This window comes from Magnolia sinica, unplaced genomic scaffold (genome assembly GCF_029962835.1).
Source record: "Magnolia sinica isolate HGM2019 unplaced genomic scaffold, MsV1 ctg349, whole genome shotgun sequence".
Taxonomy (NCBI): domain Eukaryota; kingdom Viridiplantae; phylum Streptophyta; class Magnoliopsida; order Magnoliales; family Magnoliaceae; genus Magnolia; species Magnolia sinica.
Window position 1 is genome coordinate 24,608 of NW_026682815.1, and position 21,139 is coordinate 45,746.

Consider the following 21,139-nt stretch of genomic DNA (forward strand, 5'->3'; position numbering starts at 1 on the left):
ATCTTCACCTCACCTATGCCATTTTACTGTTTTTGCTGAGCATGGGCTTGGGTTCCGAGGGGCCACCATCATATATGGGTTTTATCTATTTGGTTTATTTATTTTCTATATCATTTTAGGGTATAAGCCAAAAAATAATGCAGATCCAAGGCTCGAGTGGACCAGGTAGTGGAGATTAAATTCCTACCATTGGAAACATCGTGGAGCCAATGAAGTTTTGGATCAAATTGATATTTGTGTTTCACTTCATCCAGATATGTGTGGCCTCATGAACAGATTGGATGACAAATAAACATCAGCACGGGACCTATGAAGTTTTCAATGGTGGGCGCTGTTATCATCGCTGCTTCTTCTAGTGTGGTCCACTGATATCATGGTGCCCGAGCTTTGCCCATTCAACTAAACAACTTGTAGCATTCTTAGATAATTACTTGAACTATGCTTCTTAGTAATAAAATGCTATGTAAATTAGCAGTTTTGTCTAATTCTTGTTTTCTCATATTCTTTCACCCAGATGAAACTGCACCGATGGCATCTGTGAGAGCATCGTATTGCGGCTGCTGGCTGCTATCCTGGAGATTTGGCCCGTACACATCCAAGGCCCTTAGACACTGGAGTTTTGGATCAGGCTGAAAATTGAGCTTGTAAAATTTCAAGACTAGAGTTTTGAATCAAGCTGAAAATTAAGCTCGTAAAATTTCAACAGATGCCACATCATGTAGACCGTTCAGATTTTGTGACTTAGCTACGTATATAAAGGTGTGCACAGGCTCTGACGTAAGAAGGTAACACTACAAGAAAGTAGGCCTTTACCCTCAATTTTTTAGCTTTGGTTCAAAAAAAGGAGGCTAAATGTGGTTTTTAGCCTCGGTTGTAAAGGAACTGAGGTTAAAAATTCATTTTGCCTCAGTTGGTGATAAACTAAGGTCAAAAGTCTGCTCTTTTGCCTCGGTTGGTGATAAACTGAGGACAAAAGTCTGCTCTTTTGCCTCGGTTGGTGAACAACTGAGACCTAAAGTCTGCCCTTTTACCTCAGTTGATGATATACGAAGGCCAAAAGTCTGCTCTTTTGCCTCAGTTGGTGAGCAACTGAGACTAAAAGTCTGCTCTTTTCCCTCGATTGTTGAGAACTGAGGCCAAAAGTCTACCCTTTTACCTTGATTGGTGAGCAACTAAGGCTAAAAGTTTTTCCTTTTGCCTCAATTGGTGAGAAACTGAGGCCAAAAGTCTTTGCCTCGGTTGTTGAGAACTTAGGCCAAAAGTCTGTCCTTTTGCCTCGGTTGGTGAGAAACTGAGGCTAAAAGTCTGCCCTTTTGCCCCAATTGGTGAGAAACTAAGGCTAAAAGTCTGCCTTTTTGCCTCGATTAGTGAGCAATTAAGGCTAAAAGTTTGCCCTTCAGTGGTGAGAAACTGAGGCCAAAAGTCTTCCCTTTTGCTTTGGTTGGTGAATAACTGAGGCCAAAAGTCTACCCTTTTGTCTCGGTTGGTGAGCAACTAAGGCCAAAAGTCTGTCCTTTTACTTCAGTTGTTGAAAACTAAGGCCAAAAGTATACCCTTTTGCCTCAATTGGTGAGCAACTGAGGTTAAAAGTTTGCCCATTTGCCTCGGTTGGTAAGAAACTGAGGCCAAAAGTCTGCCCTAAAAGTTTGCCTTTTTGCCTCAGTTAATGAAAAAGGAGGCCAAAAGTCTGCCCTTTTGCGTCGGTTATTGAAAACTGAGACTAAAAGTCTGCTCTTTTGCCTCGATTGGTGAGCAACTGAGGCCAAAAGTCTGTCCTTTTGCCTCAATTATTGAAAACTGAGACCAAAAGTCTGTCCTTTTGTCTCGGTTGGTGAGCAACCAAGGCTAAAAGTCTACCATTTTGCCTCAGTTAGTGAAAAACTGAGGCCAAATGTTTGCCCTTTTGCCTCGGTTCATGAGTAATTGGGGCCAAAAGTCTGCCCTTTTGCCTCAGTTGGTGAGCAACCGATGCTAAAAGTCTGCCCTTTTGCTTCGATTGGTTAGCAACCAATGTTGTAGTCAATTCAGATATCCGCCGATAATGCGTATAATGATAACCTCTGATAATATCTGAGATTATAATGACAATAAAATTTTTCAGCAGCTTTTAAGAATAATTCTGTAAGCTTACCATTGGCCATAATAATATTACGCCATGACAACATTTTGGTTTCACTTTAAGTCTTGCAGTCTTGCTTCAGTCACGATTAGAGCATATCAAAGGAGGGCTCCACATGATGGGTGGTTGATATTTAAGGTGAGCTCCAAATGATGGATAACTAAGATTAATGGTGGCCCCATATGACAGATGACCCACATCAAGGTGGGCCCCATGTATTGGATGGTCCACATCAAAGGTCAGCGCCTTATGATGAATGGCCTGCATTCAAGGTGGGCCCCACATGACTGGGGTTCACTTCAGAGTTGGATCCCGCACAATGGATGGTCCACATTAAGGATGGGCCTTGCATAATAGACAATCCTCATTCAATGACTGATATGATATACTACCCACGTGCAAGGTGGCTCCGCATGATGGATAGCCCACACCGAAGGAAGGCCTTGCAAAGTAGATGGCCCATATTGACGGTAGGCCCCACACGATGGATGGTTCACATTGAAAATAGGGTTAAGGTATGCTCAGCATAATGAACAGCCTACGTTAAAGGTTGAGACTACATGATCGACTATTGATATTAAAGGTGGACGCCACATGAATAAGTAAATATTGAAAGAGACTGAGTAGAAGATATTTTTCAAAAAAATAAAATATTCCGAGGAGAGAGACCGGAAAGATTAATGATAGACTTCCAAACTACCTCTGATGTTGAAAACTAAACAAACTTACTTTTTGGCTGATAAGTGTGCTGTTTACCAAACATAATAAATAAGTAGAAACCAAGATGGGCTACTTGCAGCATAAGTAACTTTAAGAAAAACAACTTATGATCCAAACAGGCCCTTGGATGTTTCTTATTGATTATTACTGATGGCTGCATGATCCATTGATTTGTAACAGAATAATGTATTCTAATATTCTGACTTAGAACTCTCAGCTCAGCATATTGGTTTTTTTCTTTTTCTTTTTCTTTAAAAAAAAAAAAAAAAAAAAAAAAAAAAAAAAAAAAAAAAACAAACCTTTATCACTGATGAGAGTTTCTAAGCCCTAATGGGTGTGCAACAATGCCTGCCAAAATATCTGATCTGCTATTCAGTAACATCCAAGGTTTGACATGGGTGTGTTGCAAATGCATCATTCACCAGCGGCACTGTTACCATCATTCCTTGTGGTCCCATTGCTGGCAGTTTCAGGCTGATATACCTATATCATTCCTAGCTGATATACCAGTTTCAGATGTACTTTAAACCTTGGTAACATCATAACATGCCCTTGTACCATAGTTCTAAAACTCAGTGACTCAACTTGAAGGAAAACAAGCCAAGTCACCATGAAACTTGTTTAACTCGACCAGATTTAGATTTCCGCTAGTTATTTGGGGTATATAAGAACAATCTCTTAACTATAGTTCTATAACTCGGCGACTTAACATGGATCAGGACTTAGTCAACTTGACTCAGCAAGAAATAAAGCTGAGTCACCATGAAACTCACTATGGTCAACACCACGTTGTGATACACTCTAATGCCGCATTTGGAAGCTGCAAGGATAGGATAGAAAGGAATACCAATTCATACAAACTTCTATCTGAATACCATCTGCATACATATGCATCCTTACCTTTTATTTTTAAAAATAAAAAACTAAGGCATCCTGACCTATCCCATCCTAACAGAAGCACACTCAAGACGATGTTCCTGGCATTAACATTTTGATGCAACTCTACATTAAGGATGCATTTGGTTGCAGCAAATATCATGATTCATCAGTCTATTTTGGTGCAAATTTCCATGAACTTGGGTGCTACAAATGCAAAAAACTCTAGCCATCGCCACACCAACATAAAGGAAAAAAATAAAATAACATCCAAACCTTGGATTCCACTACTCGAAGGGACCACCACAATTTGCATTCCAAGTCCATATCACATGGATTTTAGCATGACCCCTCAACAGCCGCGCTAAAAAAATTGGACACGGATTGGATCCCAACCCTGCCTGACCCTAGCTAGGAACAGATAGGGGCTCTGAGGGGCCACCGTGATGTATGGAATTTATCCAGTCGATCGATTTTGCCATATCATTTTAGGTTGCAAGCCCAAAAATGACTAAATGAGGCAGATCCAAGGGTCAAGTAGACCACACCACAGGAAGAAGCAGTAATAATGAGACCCACCATTGAAACCGTCCCAGATCCCACTGTGATGGTTAATTGCCATCTAGCCTGTTCATAAGGTCACACAGACCGGGATGAAGGGAAAACATAAATATCAGCTTAATCCAAAACTTCTGTGGCCCCCCAAAAATTTTCAATGGTAGGTGTTTAATCCCCACTGCGTGATCCACTTGAGCCTTGGAGCCTCCCCTTTTACCCTAAAATGATATGGCAAAATGGATGGGCAGTGTGGATAAAACCCATACATCAAGGTGGCCTCAAAGCCCTGTCCATTCCTAGCTAAGGGACGGCAGGGGTAGTACCCAATCTGCATCCCGAAAAATCATGACAGTTGTGATGATCCTAGTCATCCAAACGGCTGCCAGTCAACGGATGGACAGATGGTGCAAAAAGTCAGCAATGGCAAAGTAACAGTCTGCATTTAAGGAGCAAGAAACTCAACAATCTGCAATAAGCATGCCAAAATACCATGATCAACTGATTAATGGTTTTGGCAAGTGACTGACTACAGCATGGATGCATGGACGACATTTGATCAAAGTGGCTTATGAGGCTCCTTGCCTGTAGACACATTTACCACAGCTATCTTGAAACAGGCCTTGAATATTCAGATGATCTGCCAATTCAAAATATTTAGTATGCATGGGTCAGCATGTGGAGAGATCACAGTAATATAAACAGCCTTGCACCTCTGAGCTTGGCCCAGGCTTGATCGAAAGATATAGAATCTGGGCAAGCTCTTTATATGGGGCCTAAATTCGGCCCTGGGTGGATGCACAAACCTAAAATTCAAGGCCGAACATGGGACATGGCAGGCTAGGACTGGGAGCAAGGTGGACCACCTGGGCTGCTGCCTGTGGCCATCCCTATTTAAGAGGTCTGGAGGTTTAAATTGGCCTTGGTAGGAAAGAGAAGTTACATATTCATTTCTATTTTTAGAGAGATGTCCAGAGAAATGGTTGGCCATGAATCCTATGAACTTGAGTTCTTTAAAACCAGTAGAATTCGAATTGCCTTAAAATTTTCAAGGGATGAGCACAAACTGCTGTCTGACCTGTCGTGTCATATGTATTCGTCCTGTTTGAGTTCATTTATTCTTTCGAGAATCTCCACTATAATCATCAATCAGTTTGCTTACATCCTTCCAGAACAGACCTTCCACCAGAATCCCATCACGAGTAAACCTGCAAATCAAAGAAACATTCAAATTCTACCAATCGGATCTCTGAGTGCCAATGATTTAGACTCTCTCGCGTAAATTCGTCCATACTCATGCACTGTGATCAAATTGTTCCACTCATTCTAAGTCAACTTGTATAAAATGGGATAACAATCCGTGCAACATAAAAGAGGCATTAAACAATGCTCAGCTTGAGAAAATCTATGGCATGCTTAGGTTCTGTTTGTACAAGTGACCAATGAACCCATGATTCAAATCCATGGGGCAGCTTGTGATTGATAGCCCATATACTGAGTGTTTTCCATATGGGGAAATCCCATATTGGTGGTCCATATGCCAAGTGTGGGGAAATCCTATAACTTTTAGTGGTATTGATATCCCATATACCGAGTATCTGTCATACGGGAAAATCCCATATTGTTGGTCCGTATGCCAAATATGGGGAAATCCTATAACCTTTTGTGGTATTGATAGCCCATATACTGAGTATCTCCCATATGGGGAAATCCCATATCGGTTGGCCATATGCCAAATAAGGGGAAATCCTATAACCTTTAGTGGTTGCCAGTAGGCAGACAGTAAAAATAAAAATAAAAAGAAAAAAAGAAGAAAAGAAATGATCCACATACAAAAATGCAACAGAACAATGGTGGAAGATTCAACAGTCATGACCAATCTGGGAGAATTTTTGGTGCACGTGGAATTCACAATACAACCCATAATATCAACAGTTTGGAATCACTAGACTGTGATCACCACTTGTACAATCATTGGACTGTGATCACTATACAACCCACTTGTACAAACTGAAAACCCAAGCTTACAATAGATACACCTCATGCGTAGTACAATAGCTCCATGCCAAAACGAGGATTCTGGCATTCCATCCCTGGAAAGAGAAATTTGAAAATATATCAAATGAACTAACCACTTGGTAACACTCTTTGTGAAATGGACTGCTTTGTTGGCAGAAACAGATTTTGGATCTGTGCTGGTGACAGACAGTGTATGCAAGTCAGAGAATCTTGGCAGCTTGGAAGATACTATCAGTCCAGTGCTGTTGAATGATCCCTGCACACAACAATTGGAACTGAAAATTCACATCTCAAAAAGAAGAAGAAGAAGAAGAAGGAGAGGAAGAAGAGGGAGGGAGGGAGAGCATCAGCAACATAGTTTCATGGAGATCCAAGACACCTAGAACCTCCGAAATTTCATCAAATGGTTCCACCTTAGGATCCTACATATCTAGGTAGTGGATCAGGCTAGAGCATTTAACTGGATTTGCATTAGTTTTAGAAGAACCAATCATCTATAGGCAACAATACCACAACTTGGGGCACTGTACCATCTTTTTTTTTTTTTTTTTTGAGAGAGAGAGAGAGAGAACAGAAAGTTCATTAAAAAGAGGAGAGAAACAAAGAGAGGAACAGCCTGCTGAGATAGTGAACCGAATACCCTCCAAATTAAAGCAAATTACGGCCCTTTAAATTTACCACATTAGAAGCCCATTCAATAATATACTGATGCACTCTTTTGACTATGGACCCCGCCAGATTGGAAACATCGTTAAAACACCTCCCATTTCTTTCTTCCCACACTGACCACCAAACGGCCAAAAGGGCCATTTTCTGGACCATAGATCTTTGCTTACCTAGGGTAACACCATGCAAGGCTTTAAGCAGCCGATCCGTCGAGTTTGGTAAGGACCAGGAGACAGCGAAGGAGGATTAGATTGTTGACCAAACCTGATTGATAAGGAGGCAATGAATAAACAGATGGTCCACCGATTCTTCATCAGTCATGCAACAATGACAAATATTAGTGATTATCATTCCCCTTTTCCTCAGATTATTGACTGTTAGAACGTTCCTCTTACCAACCAGCCAGCCAAAAACTGCAATCTTTGGAGGGACTTTATACTTTCACGCTTTATCTGTCATGGTCTGCACTATGACATCTGCTCTCCTGTCGATGAAGCTGTATAAGGACTTCACCGAAAAGGTTCCAGTTTTGTCAGGTCTCCAAACGGGCCTATCTGCACATTGCTGGTCTGGTTTGCCACTGCTGATGCGACCGAGTAGGGCTGCAAATTCTCTTATCTCCCAGTCATGGAGATTCCATCAGCATTTGTTTAGAAAGTCAGTACCATGAAAACATTGTCCCACCATGAAGATTGCCCTTTACAAAAATAAAGGCTGATCCACTCACTGGGTAGGCCACAACTCTATGTTGAGTTATACCATTGGTTTCCAACAGTGTGGCCCACTTTAGCGACCTGGCCTAATTTTCGTGCCAGGTGATCTCATGCTGGGGTTTACCATTTTCATGGTACTGATGTTCTCCACTAGAGGCATGTTGGGGGAAACATGATACGGTACTACAAGTGGTACCGTGATCTCAGTGTTTTAGTTTGTTTCAAGTCCTCTTGGGTGTTGAGCTCTCACCGTCCCTTTTTCTTAACACACACCCGTCATGGGCATTCAATCCCATGATCTCAGTGTTGAAAGAGAGTCTGTCTACCACTGAGCCATGGAGCCGGACCCAGCTTTCACCATCTATTTTTTGGTACCAATTATCCTCTTCTTTTTAGAATCTTATTTGGGATCAATTATCAAAACCACCCAAAATGCTCACGAGGTAACTCCATGGTTGCCAATTTTTAAGGCCGTTTTCTGGAGTCACTCTATAGGAGCCCCCATTTGCTTCACACATGCAAGGGAGCTTTATCATGGTGCCTCCTGGGGCTACCACGTTGGAGACAGTTATACAACTGTTTATATGAGTTTGAGTCATCTGCGGCTCCCACTTGACATGGTGGATTCCAGTAGAAGAAAATCCCCTTGAGTGGTATTGGCATCATGTTACATATTCACATACCTCTGTTTGCTCATAAACAACTATTGGAATGCCACATTTGGAGATATGTATGAAGTGACATACATGCACATCTCTATTATATAGTTTCATGGAATGAGGCATTATCAATGCATGGGTGAATTGTAGAGGCAGGGCCTTAGGGCCATCATTCAGTTGTCTAAATTGCTGATATGATGGGTCGAACTCTGGATGGCCCATGCACCAAAAATCCCTGAAACTGGAGGCAGTATAGTTGAAGATGCCAGGAGCACTGCCCTATAGCGCCTGTGTCCAAGTGGCTTAGGAACATGCCTAGAGATTCCAGGTGCATTTTTTAATTTTATATATAAACATTGATATGTAATCATTTATGGACATAAGTTAATACTTTTGAAATAATCAAAAGTCAATGCCATGAATTCCTCTTAAACTGGAACCCCACATTCCCAATTTCCCCCAAATTCCCAAAATTTAAATCCTAATTTCCCCAAATCCTAACCATAAATTTCCCACTTTCCACAAATACCTAGATTCGCCAATCTAAAACTACAATTTGCCAAAATCCCTAAATTTTTGAAACCCTATAATCCAATATCAAAATTCCCAAATAACCTATGTTTTCCAATTCTCCTGAAATCTCCAATTCAACTTAATCTCTTGTACGACAATGATGAAAGCTCATCCTGATTTCAAGAAGTCCAACACGATGACCTTAACATTAAAGGACATAAGTTGTTGGAAAAGGGCTTAACAGTCATTTCTTTTCTATTCACACCCTTATTGGGTGGTTAAAAAACCATACCTATGCATGCGCGCGCACACATACATATATAACGGTGCAGCAGGCATGCCTAGGCGCACCTAGGCTCATACATGAGGTAGTCGACTCACCCAAGGTCTAGGCAGGGTGCAACAGGGCCAAAACGCCCAGGCATGCACCTAGAATGCATTGACTACACACCCAAGAGGGTCTAACCTATAGAATATTTGGCCTTTTCTTGGGTCTAATGCGAACTATTCCTCTTTTTTCCTTCTCAACTGTCTATTCTTTGGCCACATATTGCGGGGTTAGGATTTTTCCTTTTCAGAGTTTTTAGTATATCAGAAATCTCTAGTGGGGCCCCGGGTCCCTAATATCAATGGTTCGGATCCCATATCCAAGGGTTCCCACGGGCCCCACTTGCATAGACTAAAAACCTAAACAACGCTACTCAAGCTTTCAGCCTTACCATTGTATAATACCTCTTGTGCTAAAAAAATAAAAAATAAATAAAAAAATAAAAAATAATCTAGAATATTACATATACCCAAAGTGGTAGGAACTCCAATGTGGTATAGACATGTGGTAGTCAATCTCACTATTCAAGTGGTAGGGTTCCTGTGTGAAGGGAATTCAAGCACCGAAGTTGGAACACATGGACACGTAGGGGAACGTCTCCACCAAGGTCCCAACCAATAACAAGTGACCCCAGCTTATGAAGACACCAATGATCGAATCCTTCGATTGTCGGAACTTGATAAATAATCCAGAATTGAAGTAGAATGATGAAGAAATCTATAGAGTCAAAGGAAAAGTTGACATATGAAGATGAAATAACGTTGGACCTACACTTAGATTCATTAATGGACTGATAGATGGATCCATTGATAGTGGCGGCCACATTGATAAAAATGCAAATAGGTCTCAATACTTGAATTGAAGGACTTTTGCAAAAGATGATTATGGCACGAAAAGCGGGGCAAATATTTGAGGATCCACAAAGAACTCTGAAGTTACAACAAAAAGGTTGGCACCCACAAAAGTGCAAGCAAAAGAGAGATCATCTACAGTTAACTCCCAACAAAGGTTGTGCCGAGCTGATGCATAGGGTTGCACCACCAGCTTCCGCCAAAGAAGAAGATTCATCGTAGAGGTAATACAAGTCCAACCATCTTGGGTAGATTAGATTGGTTTGAAATGAATCTCTTAGTTTAGGGAAATTCTCAATGAAGATTCATTTAGGGTCTATAAAAGAGGGGGTGGCGTAGGAGGTAGGCATTCCAAAATTTTCCATATGTGAGATTTTCTTAAGTATTGTAAGATGAAGTTTGATATCAATAAAGTATATCTCCCTCTCTATTCAAATATCCTTGTGGGTGTAATCTTGTCCATTTCGTTACGATTTAGGTGTCAATGTCTCATTGACTTGATAACCAAGTTGAACGGAGTTCCAAGATATCACCTTTAGGCTAAAGACTTTGTTTACCCATGGCTAATTCACATAGAGATAGAGTACAAACATTCTGTCTAATTTACATAGGCAACAATGTCACACTAACAATTCTTAAGCTTGAAAGAAATTGAATTGAGTAATGAATCAAGTTTTGAGGCAGCATGGGATCAGGCACAAGTTTGAGCATTTAAACCATGAGTTTGATCCATTATCAAATTAAGCAATTAAAGAAAAATCTATTACTTGACAATCTACCTTCCATCAAGAATCAACGCACTCCAAACAATGAAACACAAATTAAAGGATATCAATACAATGGATTTCTTCCAAATCACAAAACTTGAAACAATCAATATACCTCCCTTTTGAAAAGTCATTACCAAGTTCATGTTAATACAAGTTATTGAGTTGTTGGGCCTAGTTTCAAGTGTCTTTGTGTTAGCTGGATCACAGTTCATTTTGGTACATGGTACAAGAACAAGCAAGTAGTACACTACTTCCTCCAATGGTTGTACGCTAGGGGTAGGATCATGTATGTTGCTCCAGCACATAACTCGGTATATAGCATATTTTTATACAAGAATCAATACTGCAATTTATACATGAAATAAGGAATATTATTATTACAAGGCCCACACGCATAATATTACATATGCATTCTATTTCATAAATCAATGTATAAATCTCTTCACTGTGAATATAGGGTATTCTAGTCTAGATTATAGAACCATACTTGTGGATCAGTCAAAATAGCAATTTGGATTGCAAATGACCCATAATCCAGATAGCAAGATTCATAATTGAAAAGATAGGAAGATCGACGATTTCGGTAAAATTGTTGCCATTGGGTTATTGGTTGGTTAATATGATAAGGAATCTAGTTTGTTTTGTTGTTGTTGGAGGCAAGTAGGTAATACTTTATACAGTTGCTCTTGGCATTGCATTTGTCTTAACACATCTTGAAAAGCTTTGTTGTCAATCAGAACTAGGAAAACAAGATTTTGTAGAGTTGGGTTGGCTTGGACATCCAATGTGTAGGTAAGCCAAAATTTGTGAATCTCTTGAATTAATCTTTCCCCGATCTGAACACTACAACCATCTTCTTGATTGATGCCAATCACCCTCCTAGCCTTGCTTTTTGTAAATTTCTATACCACCACCATAAGTTTGTCTACAAAATTCAGTCATCCAATCCAATAGCATTAACTAGAGCATGAACTATGGGAGCTTTCACAACTAGAAGCTTTGAACCTGTGTTAGAAATCTTTCTGCTATGATAACAATCAAAGTGTTTAAAATAAGTTGATTTCATTAGTTTTTATATAATAGCTGAATACTGTATAATTTGCATCAAACAAAGTTCTACTCTATCAATCTCGCAATTGAATTAGAAGATAATGGTGGAGTCACACAATGCTCAGCAGAACATGCCTCCATCTGGTGGGCCCCACCATGGATGGGTGATGGACCAAACCCCCATCAAACAATTACGTCCACCGCATTAATGGTAATTGCCTATTGCATAGCGCCCCTTGGCCTTCTCTTATGTTCCTTTTACCCATCCAATTGCAAGTCAATTATTGAATAGCTAAAATTATCTAATAGAGGTACCTTTGCAGCGTCAAGCATCTGCAATAAGGCCTACCAGATGAACGGTCTACCCATGTGATGCTACTATAATTCCAACCCAAATTGCATATTTCCCCATTGTTAGAAAATAATAAATAATAAACAATTTTAAAAAAGAAAAAAAGAAAAAAAACAGACAGAAGAAAAAATTTGACGTTTTCCTAAAATCCCAAAAAAGACAAAGAAGAAGAATTCACTGGAAGAGGATAAGTGAAAAGGATTGCATTCTTCTCCTTTTTGTAGATGATCAACTGCAACAATCCATTGAAGACGATATACTTGCCAAAAAGGTGTCAAAGATGTCAAAAAAATAAAATAAAATAAAATAAAATAAAAAATTCCAATTTCCAATAGATAGATTACACTGCAAAAACACTGAAAAGAAGATGATTTCTTCTCCGAGAGATGTACAAGAATTAGGTTTTGAAGGATATAATGCGATGCATCCGATGAGGAAATCTTTGTTTTCCGGGAACTTCTTACGGTAGAACTGCGCGACGAGAGCAATGGCGATGATGTCGTTCCCACATGGAATCTGATGTTGCTCAGACGCACGTCTTCAGTGTATCCGCCGGTGACGATTTACAAGAAGAGAAGAGTTAGAACCTCATATAAAGTCTCTGAAAACCCTAGAAATGCAAGAGAGAGATCGAGATAGATAGAGAGGGGGGAGGTCTAGGGTTTTGGAACCTCGGAGACGGATTCGTCGAGAAGGTGTTTGATGGAATGAGGATCCATCAAATTAGCTTTTTTAGGGTTGGGTTTGGGAGATGAGTTGCTGCCGTTCCTCGCCATCTCTCGTTCTTCTTCCCTCTTTCTAGTTTTTCCTATTTCCACTGTCCGGAAGGAGCGCGGTAGGGCTGGGAAGCGGATTGTGTACTGAGTAAACTCTGTGGGGACGACCGTGATTTATGCATTTTATCCACTCCGTCCATCCATTTTATTATATCCAAATCTCAAGTTGACCACATCACAATAAACATTGTGAATTTAACTTCTACCGTTGAATAATTCTTGCTTTCAAAAAGGATGGAAGACAAATAAAGACCCTAGTAAAGTTTCAACGGTGGAAATCATTATTTCCCCTGTTTCCTGTGGTGTGGTCCACTTAAAGTTTAAATATACTTCAATTTTAATCTCAACGTCTAATGTGAGCTGAAAAAACGGATGAATGGCATCGATAAATTACAAACATTCATGGTGGGCCCAACAGAGTTTACTCGGTATGATAAAAGATTTGATTTGGCCGGTGACCTTAAAACGGGCCAATTAGTTGGTGTCAAAGCTCCGTGTCCCCACCATGATGTATGTGTTTTTTCCATGCTCGCACCCCATTTTTTCAGTTCATTTTAATGCATGAGCCTAAAATATGAGACAAATCCAAATCTTTACGTGGACCACACTACAAGAAATAGTGGGGTTGGCCACCGTTGAGACCTTATCAGGGCTCACCATAAAGTTAATTTGCCATACAACTTGTTCATCAGGTCATGCAATAAGCTAGAAAAATGAATGAATGGTGTGGATAAAATACATGTCTTGGTGAGGAACACAGGGCTTTGACATCAGCTACCTGGCTGGATCAGAAATGGGCCCGCCTAGCTTTAGGTTTGGTTTGGGCTGATCTTCGCGGCTTGTTGGTTGGATGCAGGCCTGAGGGTTATGCATGGCCTGTGCAACTAGCTTGCCATTGGTGACTGAGATTGGGAGTTCCTAGCTTGAGCATGGACCTTGATTCATGGGCTAGACTTGGACATGATATATGCTAGCCCAATTTAGATGCCAGCACATGGGTTGCTCGAACCATGGTTTTATGACTTGGATGAGCTTGATGAGATTTTTCCGAGTTAGCTCGACCTTGGTCCGACTTGATCCGTTAAGCCAGGCCTGGTCCGAGTCTAATTCAGGTTGTGTAGGACATGGCACGAGTTAATGGTTCATGGGGTGCTGGACTTGGACAAGCCATAGGTTGGCCCATTTGCGATGCTAGCTTATGGGATAGGCTTGACCAATGGTTTAAGACTTGACGAGTCTGATGCGACTTGTTAGAATCAACTCAGATTTGGTCAAACGTGATCTAACTCTATGGATTTCTTAAAGGGAGGCCTCCCTATACTCTGTGCTTTTGTGTAGAAGACATGATCAATTGATAGTAATACTCGATAGATCAAACCTCCCTAAAATTAAATAGATTGCTGTCTTGACACTTTTGACATGTTCATCGATTATCGGGTCAATCGATCAATAGTAATTCCAAAAATATCTCAATTTCATTGAAATGTTTTTAGCATGTTCAATTGATCAAACATGCATCTTTGGTCGAATCAATGATTGCTCAATTGATGTTAATAAATTGACAGCACGTGTGGAGCTACATAAGTGAGCAATTTATTTTCAATTCAAATTGTGATTATATATATATAGGGTGCAATTGGGACTTAGAGTATTCTAAGTGAATGTTAAAACGTTCTCAAGGATTATATAGAGCAAAAGTTATGGTTTTGAGTGATTTAAAGGGAGTTCTCATTGTTGCAAGGTCTCTAGCTCTTGTTATTTCATTTCATGGTTGATTATTTGTCACTTTGTGCCGTGATTTTTTCCTAAGAAGGCTTTTCCACGTAAAATTTATGTGTTCTTAACATGTTTTTGTTTGCGTTTGATTTTGTCTTGGTTGGTTGAATTCGAGTTTGCTTCTGCGATATTCCCAATATTTGATACATTTCTATCACATTAAATTAGCTAAATTAACTTGCTACCTCATGTACTGAATTAGCCACCTCATGTACTGGAATGATTGTTGAAGCCTAATTCAGGTCTTTTTGGGTTTTTAGATTAGTTAACCCTGCTAACTCATGTATTGAATTAGCCACCTCATGTACTGAAATGATTGTTGAAGCCTAATTCAGATCTTTTTGGCATTTACACAGACATATAGCTAATGGGCTAGATCTGGACATGTTTCACTGGGTCATTTACTGCTCTAGCTAGTTCATAGGCCAGACTTGAGCTCATGCCCTCAATGTTAAAATACAAGTTGTATGCCATTAAGCTACGAGTTCAAACCCACTATGTTAGTTCATAAATAGGGTTCTCCTATCACGAATGTTCCTTGGACCGAAAATATGGCAAGGGCAAGTGGGAATGGGTAGAGTCTCCATCAATGCCCGTTCTTTCATCGAGCTACATTCTTGGGCAAAAGCCCAACCATACACTAATCAGACCAGAAATTTAGCCCAGATTTGGCCCAATGGGTATATGAAAAGCTCAAGCCTAGCCCAAATCAAAGTTTCAAAGCCCACAAAAGTAGGCCAGGCCCAAAACAGCTTGGACACTATGGGTTGTTGGTACTATTTCTTTCAATATCCACCTCTTTCATGTGCACGCACACCTTCCAGATCAACAGGCAAAGCCACCGATGAATACTTGGTAAGATTATAATGGTATGTTTGAAATAGGCTATATAAAATTTTATGAGGATTCAGTATCTTAGTACCCAATATTCTCTTTATTCTGATAAACATTTTCTCTTATTATATTTCTAATACAATCACCCTTTGTCTAAAACAAGATATATAAAAGAAAAAAAAAAAGAGAGAGAAAAGAATAAAAAGAAGAAAACATCTTCCCCTTAGATTCAAACACTAAACAATATATATCTAGAGCTTCTTAAGAAAAATATCAAACAATTTTATTTTATGTCGGAATCTTCTTCAATTTAACTACTAATCTAATATTAGTAGTTACTGAGGTAAGATGAACCCTCACCTAACAATAGGGGCCTATTTTGTCTTTGTCGATGAATCCCAACCTCTAGATATAAGTCTCTAATTGCATGCATTTCCATGACAACGTCTCTCATCTTCATTCGTTCCTTTGGCGATTCTGTAGAACACGATACACCAATGCTGGCCAATGAAACCAAGCAATCATGCGTTCTATTTCTCAAATTGTTACGATTTTCACTGTCTTGAATTGCTTCAGCATCTTCTAAGAGGAGTCTTGGATCTATAATCTCCATTACTTGTTCAGGAAAAGCCGACTTTACAAAGTGATGAAGGCTCTGATTGTCCTTAAACATGTCATCAGTTGGTCGCTTTCTAGTGATCATCTCGAGTAGAAGGATCCCATAACTGTATACATCTCCATGTGTGGACGCCTTACCGCCCATCCCACACTCTACGATTTACAAATATCACATATTTAAATGTTAGGCATCTATTTAAAGAAAGATAAAAATAGTGGTTAGATATTGAGAGGGAGAAAGGAAATATTTCATTTAAATAATTAACATTTCCGCTTACACACGTATCATGGGCCCAAAATCCGAACAGTCCTTGTGATGCAGCACCCCATGAAACCCCTAAGGACCAATTTTTACCTTGATTCAAAACTTTAGTGGGCCATAGCAAAGAGAGATGTAAATCAAGAGAGGAAACTGTTTTCTTTTACCATGGCCAACAAAAAGTTTGGATCAGGGTAAAAGTTGTGCGCTAGGAGTTTCATTGGGTGTTACATCACATGGACCGTTCAGATTTTGGGTTCACATCAAGCACACAGAGAAATTTAACAAGATAATCATGATTGTACAAACATATTCAATCATAAAGCAATCCGAATTGAAGTGGGGAAAAAATTACAGCATGAAATGACAATGCGCTATAAAAAAACGAAGTTACAAGAGATGAAATCTTAGCAATCAAAGATCCTGGAAAAAATGCTCAAAGCTTTTTTCTTAAAAATCCTCTCAAACCTTTAAACACGTTTAGAGAACCCTAATTTATACCCTAATTCCAATTACACCGTGTATATATATACTACCACAACTGAAATAGGAAACAAATGGCACATTTAAGCAATTTTACGCACCTCTTCGATGAGACCTTTAATGACATCAACAACCATCAATAACCAGTTGATGACATCAAAGAACCCTCAATACCATCGAGTAGCAACCTCTAAAACTATCCAACAAGCAACAAGAATTTTTCTAAAATTTTCCAATAAGATCGAGCATATTTTATTGGCATCAACAAACTCTATTACAAACAAATTCAAGACATTAGATAACTACACACACACACACACTAATGTACCTAAAATATCCATCGACTAGATTAATTTATGCATATCGTTATTAACAAGCTTCACCATAATATTAATATATGGAAATTACCAATCATTTTGCAAGATGAATTAATTAAAAAAATGGATTGAAAACCTTACCTGGAGGAATATACCCAATCGATCCCTTAATCCCAGATGTGGTAGTTTGATTTTGGGAGAAACCTTCTGCAGCTTCAGAGAGGAACTTTGTTAAACCAAAGTCACCCACATGGGCAACCATCTCATCATCAAGAAGAATATTGCTTGGTTTTAGGTCCCGATGAACAATTGGTGTCTGGTAATGATGATGAAGATAATCTAATGCCAAAGCCACATCAATGGCTATATTCAGCCTTTGTGTAAGATTCAAATTCCTCAATTGAGGTTGTTCATCTACATTTGGATGCAACCACTCCTCCAGACTACCATTAGGCATGTACTCAAACACTAGAGCTTTGAAATCATTGCCATTAAAATCAATGCCCGAGCAAACCGTTAAGATCTTGACAAGATTTCGATGTCGGATGTTTCTTAAAGCTTCGCATTCAGCTGCAAAACTCTTTAAAGCTCCTTGCTGCATGAGGTTGAGTACCTTCACTGCAACAAGTGTTTCAAAGCATTCTAGAATTCCTTTATATACAGAACCAAAACTTCCCACACCAATTAAATTAGCTGAAGAAAACCCATCTGTTGCTTGAAGGAGATCCGCATAAGAAACTTGTAGCCACTGATTCTGTGTGGAAGATGGAGAAGAAGCTTTCTTTGGAGAATTTCTTCTCCAATAAAGAGTGACAAAGATACACGACAAGAGAATTACCGATGAAACCACCACAATAATAACTGTGATTTTGATTCTGGGAGAAAAGGGCTTTCCTCGTTTCTTAGAAGCTTGCTTAAGGCACGGCCGCAATTGTAGTTCCGAGATACCTCCACAGAGTTTGCTATTTCCGACAACTGAAATTGTGCTGGCATTTCTAAAGATCCCTCCTTTGGGCACTTCACCCTCGAAATTATTGAATGACAAATTCAAATACTCTAAGAAATGAAATTCTTCAAAATATTTTGGAATCTGCCCAGACAAGTTATTGCGCGAAAGATCTATCTCTTGGATACCTTTTAAATTCCTTAGAGACTCTGGAATGGTTCCTTGAAACAAGTTGCCATTCATATAAAGCAACTCCATGCTTTGACACTTTCCCAACGTATCTGGAATTTCACCTGAGAGTTTGTTCTCTGAGACGTCTATTAACCAAATATTTTCTAAGTTATCAACTTCCAGCAGGAGAGACCCCGTGAATGAATTACGAGACAGGTCGATTTGAGCTGCGCCAACTTGTTTGAGTATGGTACCATTGAGTTTGTTTTGAGAAATGGACAATTCTTCCATAAATCCCCAATTTCCCAAACTCGATGGTATGCTTCCATGGAAATCATTTCCATTCAAATCAAGATAGCTCAATCGAGTAATGTTACCAATTGAAGGTGGGATTCGCCCTGAAAGTTTATTTTGAAACATTTTCAAGGCTTGCAACTTGTCAAGCTTCCCAATAGCATCTGGAAGAATACCCTTCAAAAGGAGTTCATTGACAGATCCAGAGCATTCAAGCTAATGAGATTCTCAATTCCCTTGGGAATGATTCCAAATATCTTGTTTGCTCCTAAAAGGAGCATGTTTAGATGTGTCGAGAGATTAGCAATAGAGCTGGGAAACTCACCATAGAGATTATTAATATCTGCACTTATAGCCTCCAGACGGGTGCAGTTGGTCAGTGAAGTGAGGAAGCTCAGGTCATCGTCTTCCCTGCTTCCAAGCTGATTTCTCTCGATATTAAAAGCGTAGAGACGTGAAAGACTTCCTAGATTCAAAGGCACATGTCCACGAAAACTGTTGGAGCTAAAATCAACTAATTCGAGACTTGAAGCATTGGACAATGAAATTGGCAGCGTTCCAGTGAATTGGTTTATAGCTACGGAAATTTATTGCAGGTGTGGAAACAAAAGGCCTAGGTTGGGGGGAATGCTTCCATGTAGCCGGTTAGCTGCCACGCTAAACACTTGGATGGATGAGAGATTATAAATCGATGGTGGAATCGTACCTGATAACTGATTTGCACCTATTAGAAAAGTGATAATGCCTGCCAATTGACCAAGCTGATTTGGAATTTGCCCGTCAAAATTGTTAGATGTTAGACGAAGAGTCGTGAGAGACGAAAGGTTCCCCAAGGAAGGTGGGATGCTTCCACTGAGATTGTTGCTGCGGACGTTAAGAGAAATGAGCTTTGACAAAGAGCCAAGCTCAGCGGGAAGTTTTCCGTCCAACTGATTCCGCTCGATTTGAATGGCTATGATTTCTGAGCAGTGGGTCAGATTGGATGGAATTTCTCCTTGGAGTGAATTATCAGTCAGGTTGAGAATCTGAAGACGGAACAAACGGCCGATTTCTTGAGGTATTTCGCCTTGGAAGTTGTTGCTCGAGAGATTCACTGTTCTCAGGAAAGAGAGATTTCCAATGTGAGGTGATACGTGGCCCACCAAGCTGTGGTCCTTGAGGTTCAAGCTCGTGACCCTTTGATGATGGCGGAGACTGCAGGTGACTCCCTCCCATTTGCAGAAATGGAGAGAATCGTTCCATGAACTCAATATTCTGAGAGGATCTTCGGAAATACCATCTTTGAATGCGAGCAATGCCAGTCGATCTGTCTCATTTTTCAATGTAAATACCGAGGGTGAGCAGGGGTAGATGGACGAGAGGAGGATTGCATCGAAGAGGATAAATGACCATAATACCCTGAGATTGGAACATGGGAATTCCATTATGTGGACAGGAGATGGGATGATGAAGAAGAAAAAACAGGAATGCAGTGATCAGTTGTACTCGTCTACAATATTTGTAGCTCCTGTAGCTCATACATATGACGGGAAACGGAAGCGGATTGCATGCTAGTGTGTTGACGTCACTAGGTTCCGTGGGTCCCACATAATGTATATATGTTTTATCAAAACCGTCCGTCCATTGGGCTTGAACCTGAAATTTAAACAGATCTGAATCTCAATTGGACTAGACCGTAGATAGCAGTGGGGACTGAATGTTAACCATTGAAAACTTATTGGAGTCACAAAAGTTTTGGATCAATGTGATATTTGGTTTTTTCCCTAGTGGTTGTTGGCATGTGCTAGATTAAAATTGGTATATAGGGAATGCTTGGAGATAGACTCGGGCACTTATGGGTGCTAAAGGTTAATCGTCTTACAAATGACATAGGTTGAATGAAGACACATGTCACATAAGCTGACACATTAACACATTTCACCCATGTTGGTGTTCACACCCCAAGTATAGGGTTGTGATGTAGTAATAAACTCGATAAGACCGAGGTCGAATATCCACAGGGACTGAACTTTGTATAATTTGAAAATAACTCGAATTAGAACTAGAATAAGATTAAATCTAAATCAAGTAAAAGGAAGGGAATAATTATGAATTTATTTAATTAAAACTCTTGAAATTCAAAGGTAGGAAACTAAGGTTTCAAAGGATCCACTTGTAAACATCAGGAAGTTCTATGTTTTATTCAAGAACACATCTGGACTCAGAGTCCTATCTTCATCAAGATTGAAGCTATAATATTAAAAATCAACTATGAACTTCCTTTGATCCAGTTTTGAGAATTAGACTTGATTCCATCACAAGACCAAGCTTAGGAGGCAATGGTGACCAACAGGGCTTCCTCACTTTACAATCAACATAATAAAAAAAATACTCAAAACCATCGCAGATCTATCATAATTTAAGTCACAACAAACCATTAAAAACTAAAAAAGTATTTTTTATAATCAAACTAGAGTCAACATTAGTTCCTAAAC

The 21,139-nt window shown here is 39.7% G+C and overlaps 2 protein-coding genes and 1 pseudogene across 2 annotated transcripts; all 3 read right to left on the bottom strand.

Moving 5' to 3' along the window:
* Positions 1-5,192: 5,192 nt before the first annotated feature.
* Positions 5,193-13,003, bottom strand: LOC131236283 (signal peptidase complex subunit 2-like; annotated as a pseudogene).
* A 2,598-nt stretch (positions 13,004-15,601) lies between these two features.
* LOC131236282 (probable LRR receptor-like serine/threonine-protein kinase At3g47570) lies at positions 15,602-18,791 on the bottom strand. The gene is made up of 2 exons (XM_058233405.1): positions 17,396-18,791; positions 15,602-16,348 (listed from the first exon to the last, which is right to left on the bottom strand). Exons 1-2 carry the CDS (start codon positions 18,789-18,791, stop codon positions 15,906-15,908), a joined length of 1,839 nt encoding a protein of 612 aa, XP_058089388.1. The 3' UTR covers positions 15,602-15,905.
* LOC131236280 (putative receptor-like protein kinase At3g47110) lies at positions 18,597-20,136 on the bottom strand. The gene has a single exon (XM_058233402.1). It carries the CDS (start codon positions 20,087-20,089, stop codon positions 19,253-19,255), a length of 837 nt encoding a protein of 278 aa, XP_058089385.1. The 5' UTR covers positions 20,090-20,136; the 3' UTR covers positions 18,597-19,252.
* Between the last annotated feature and the right edge of the window lie 1,003 nt (positions 20,137-21,139).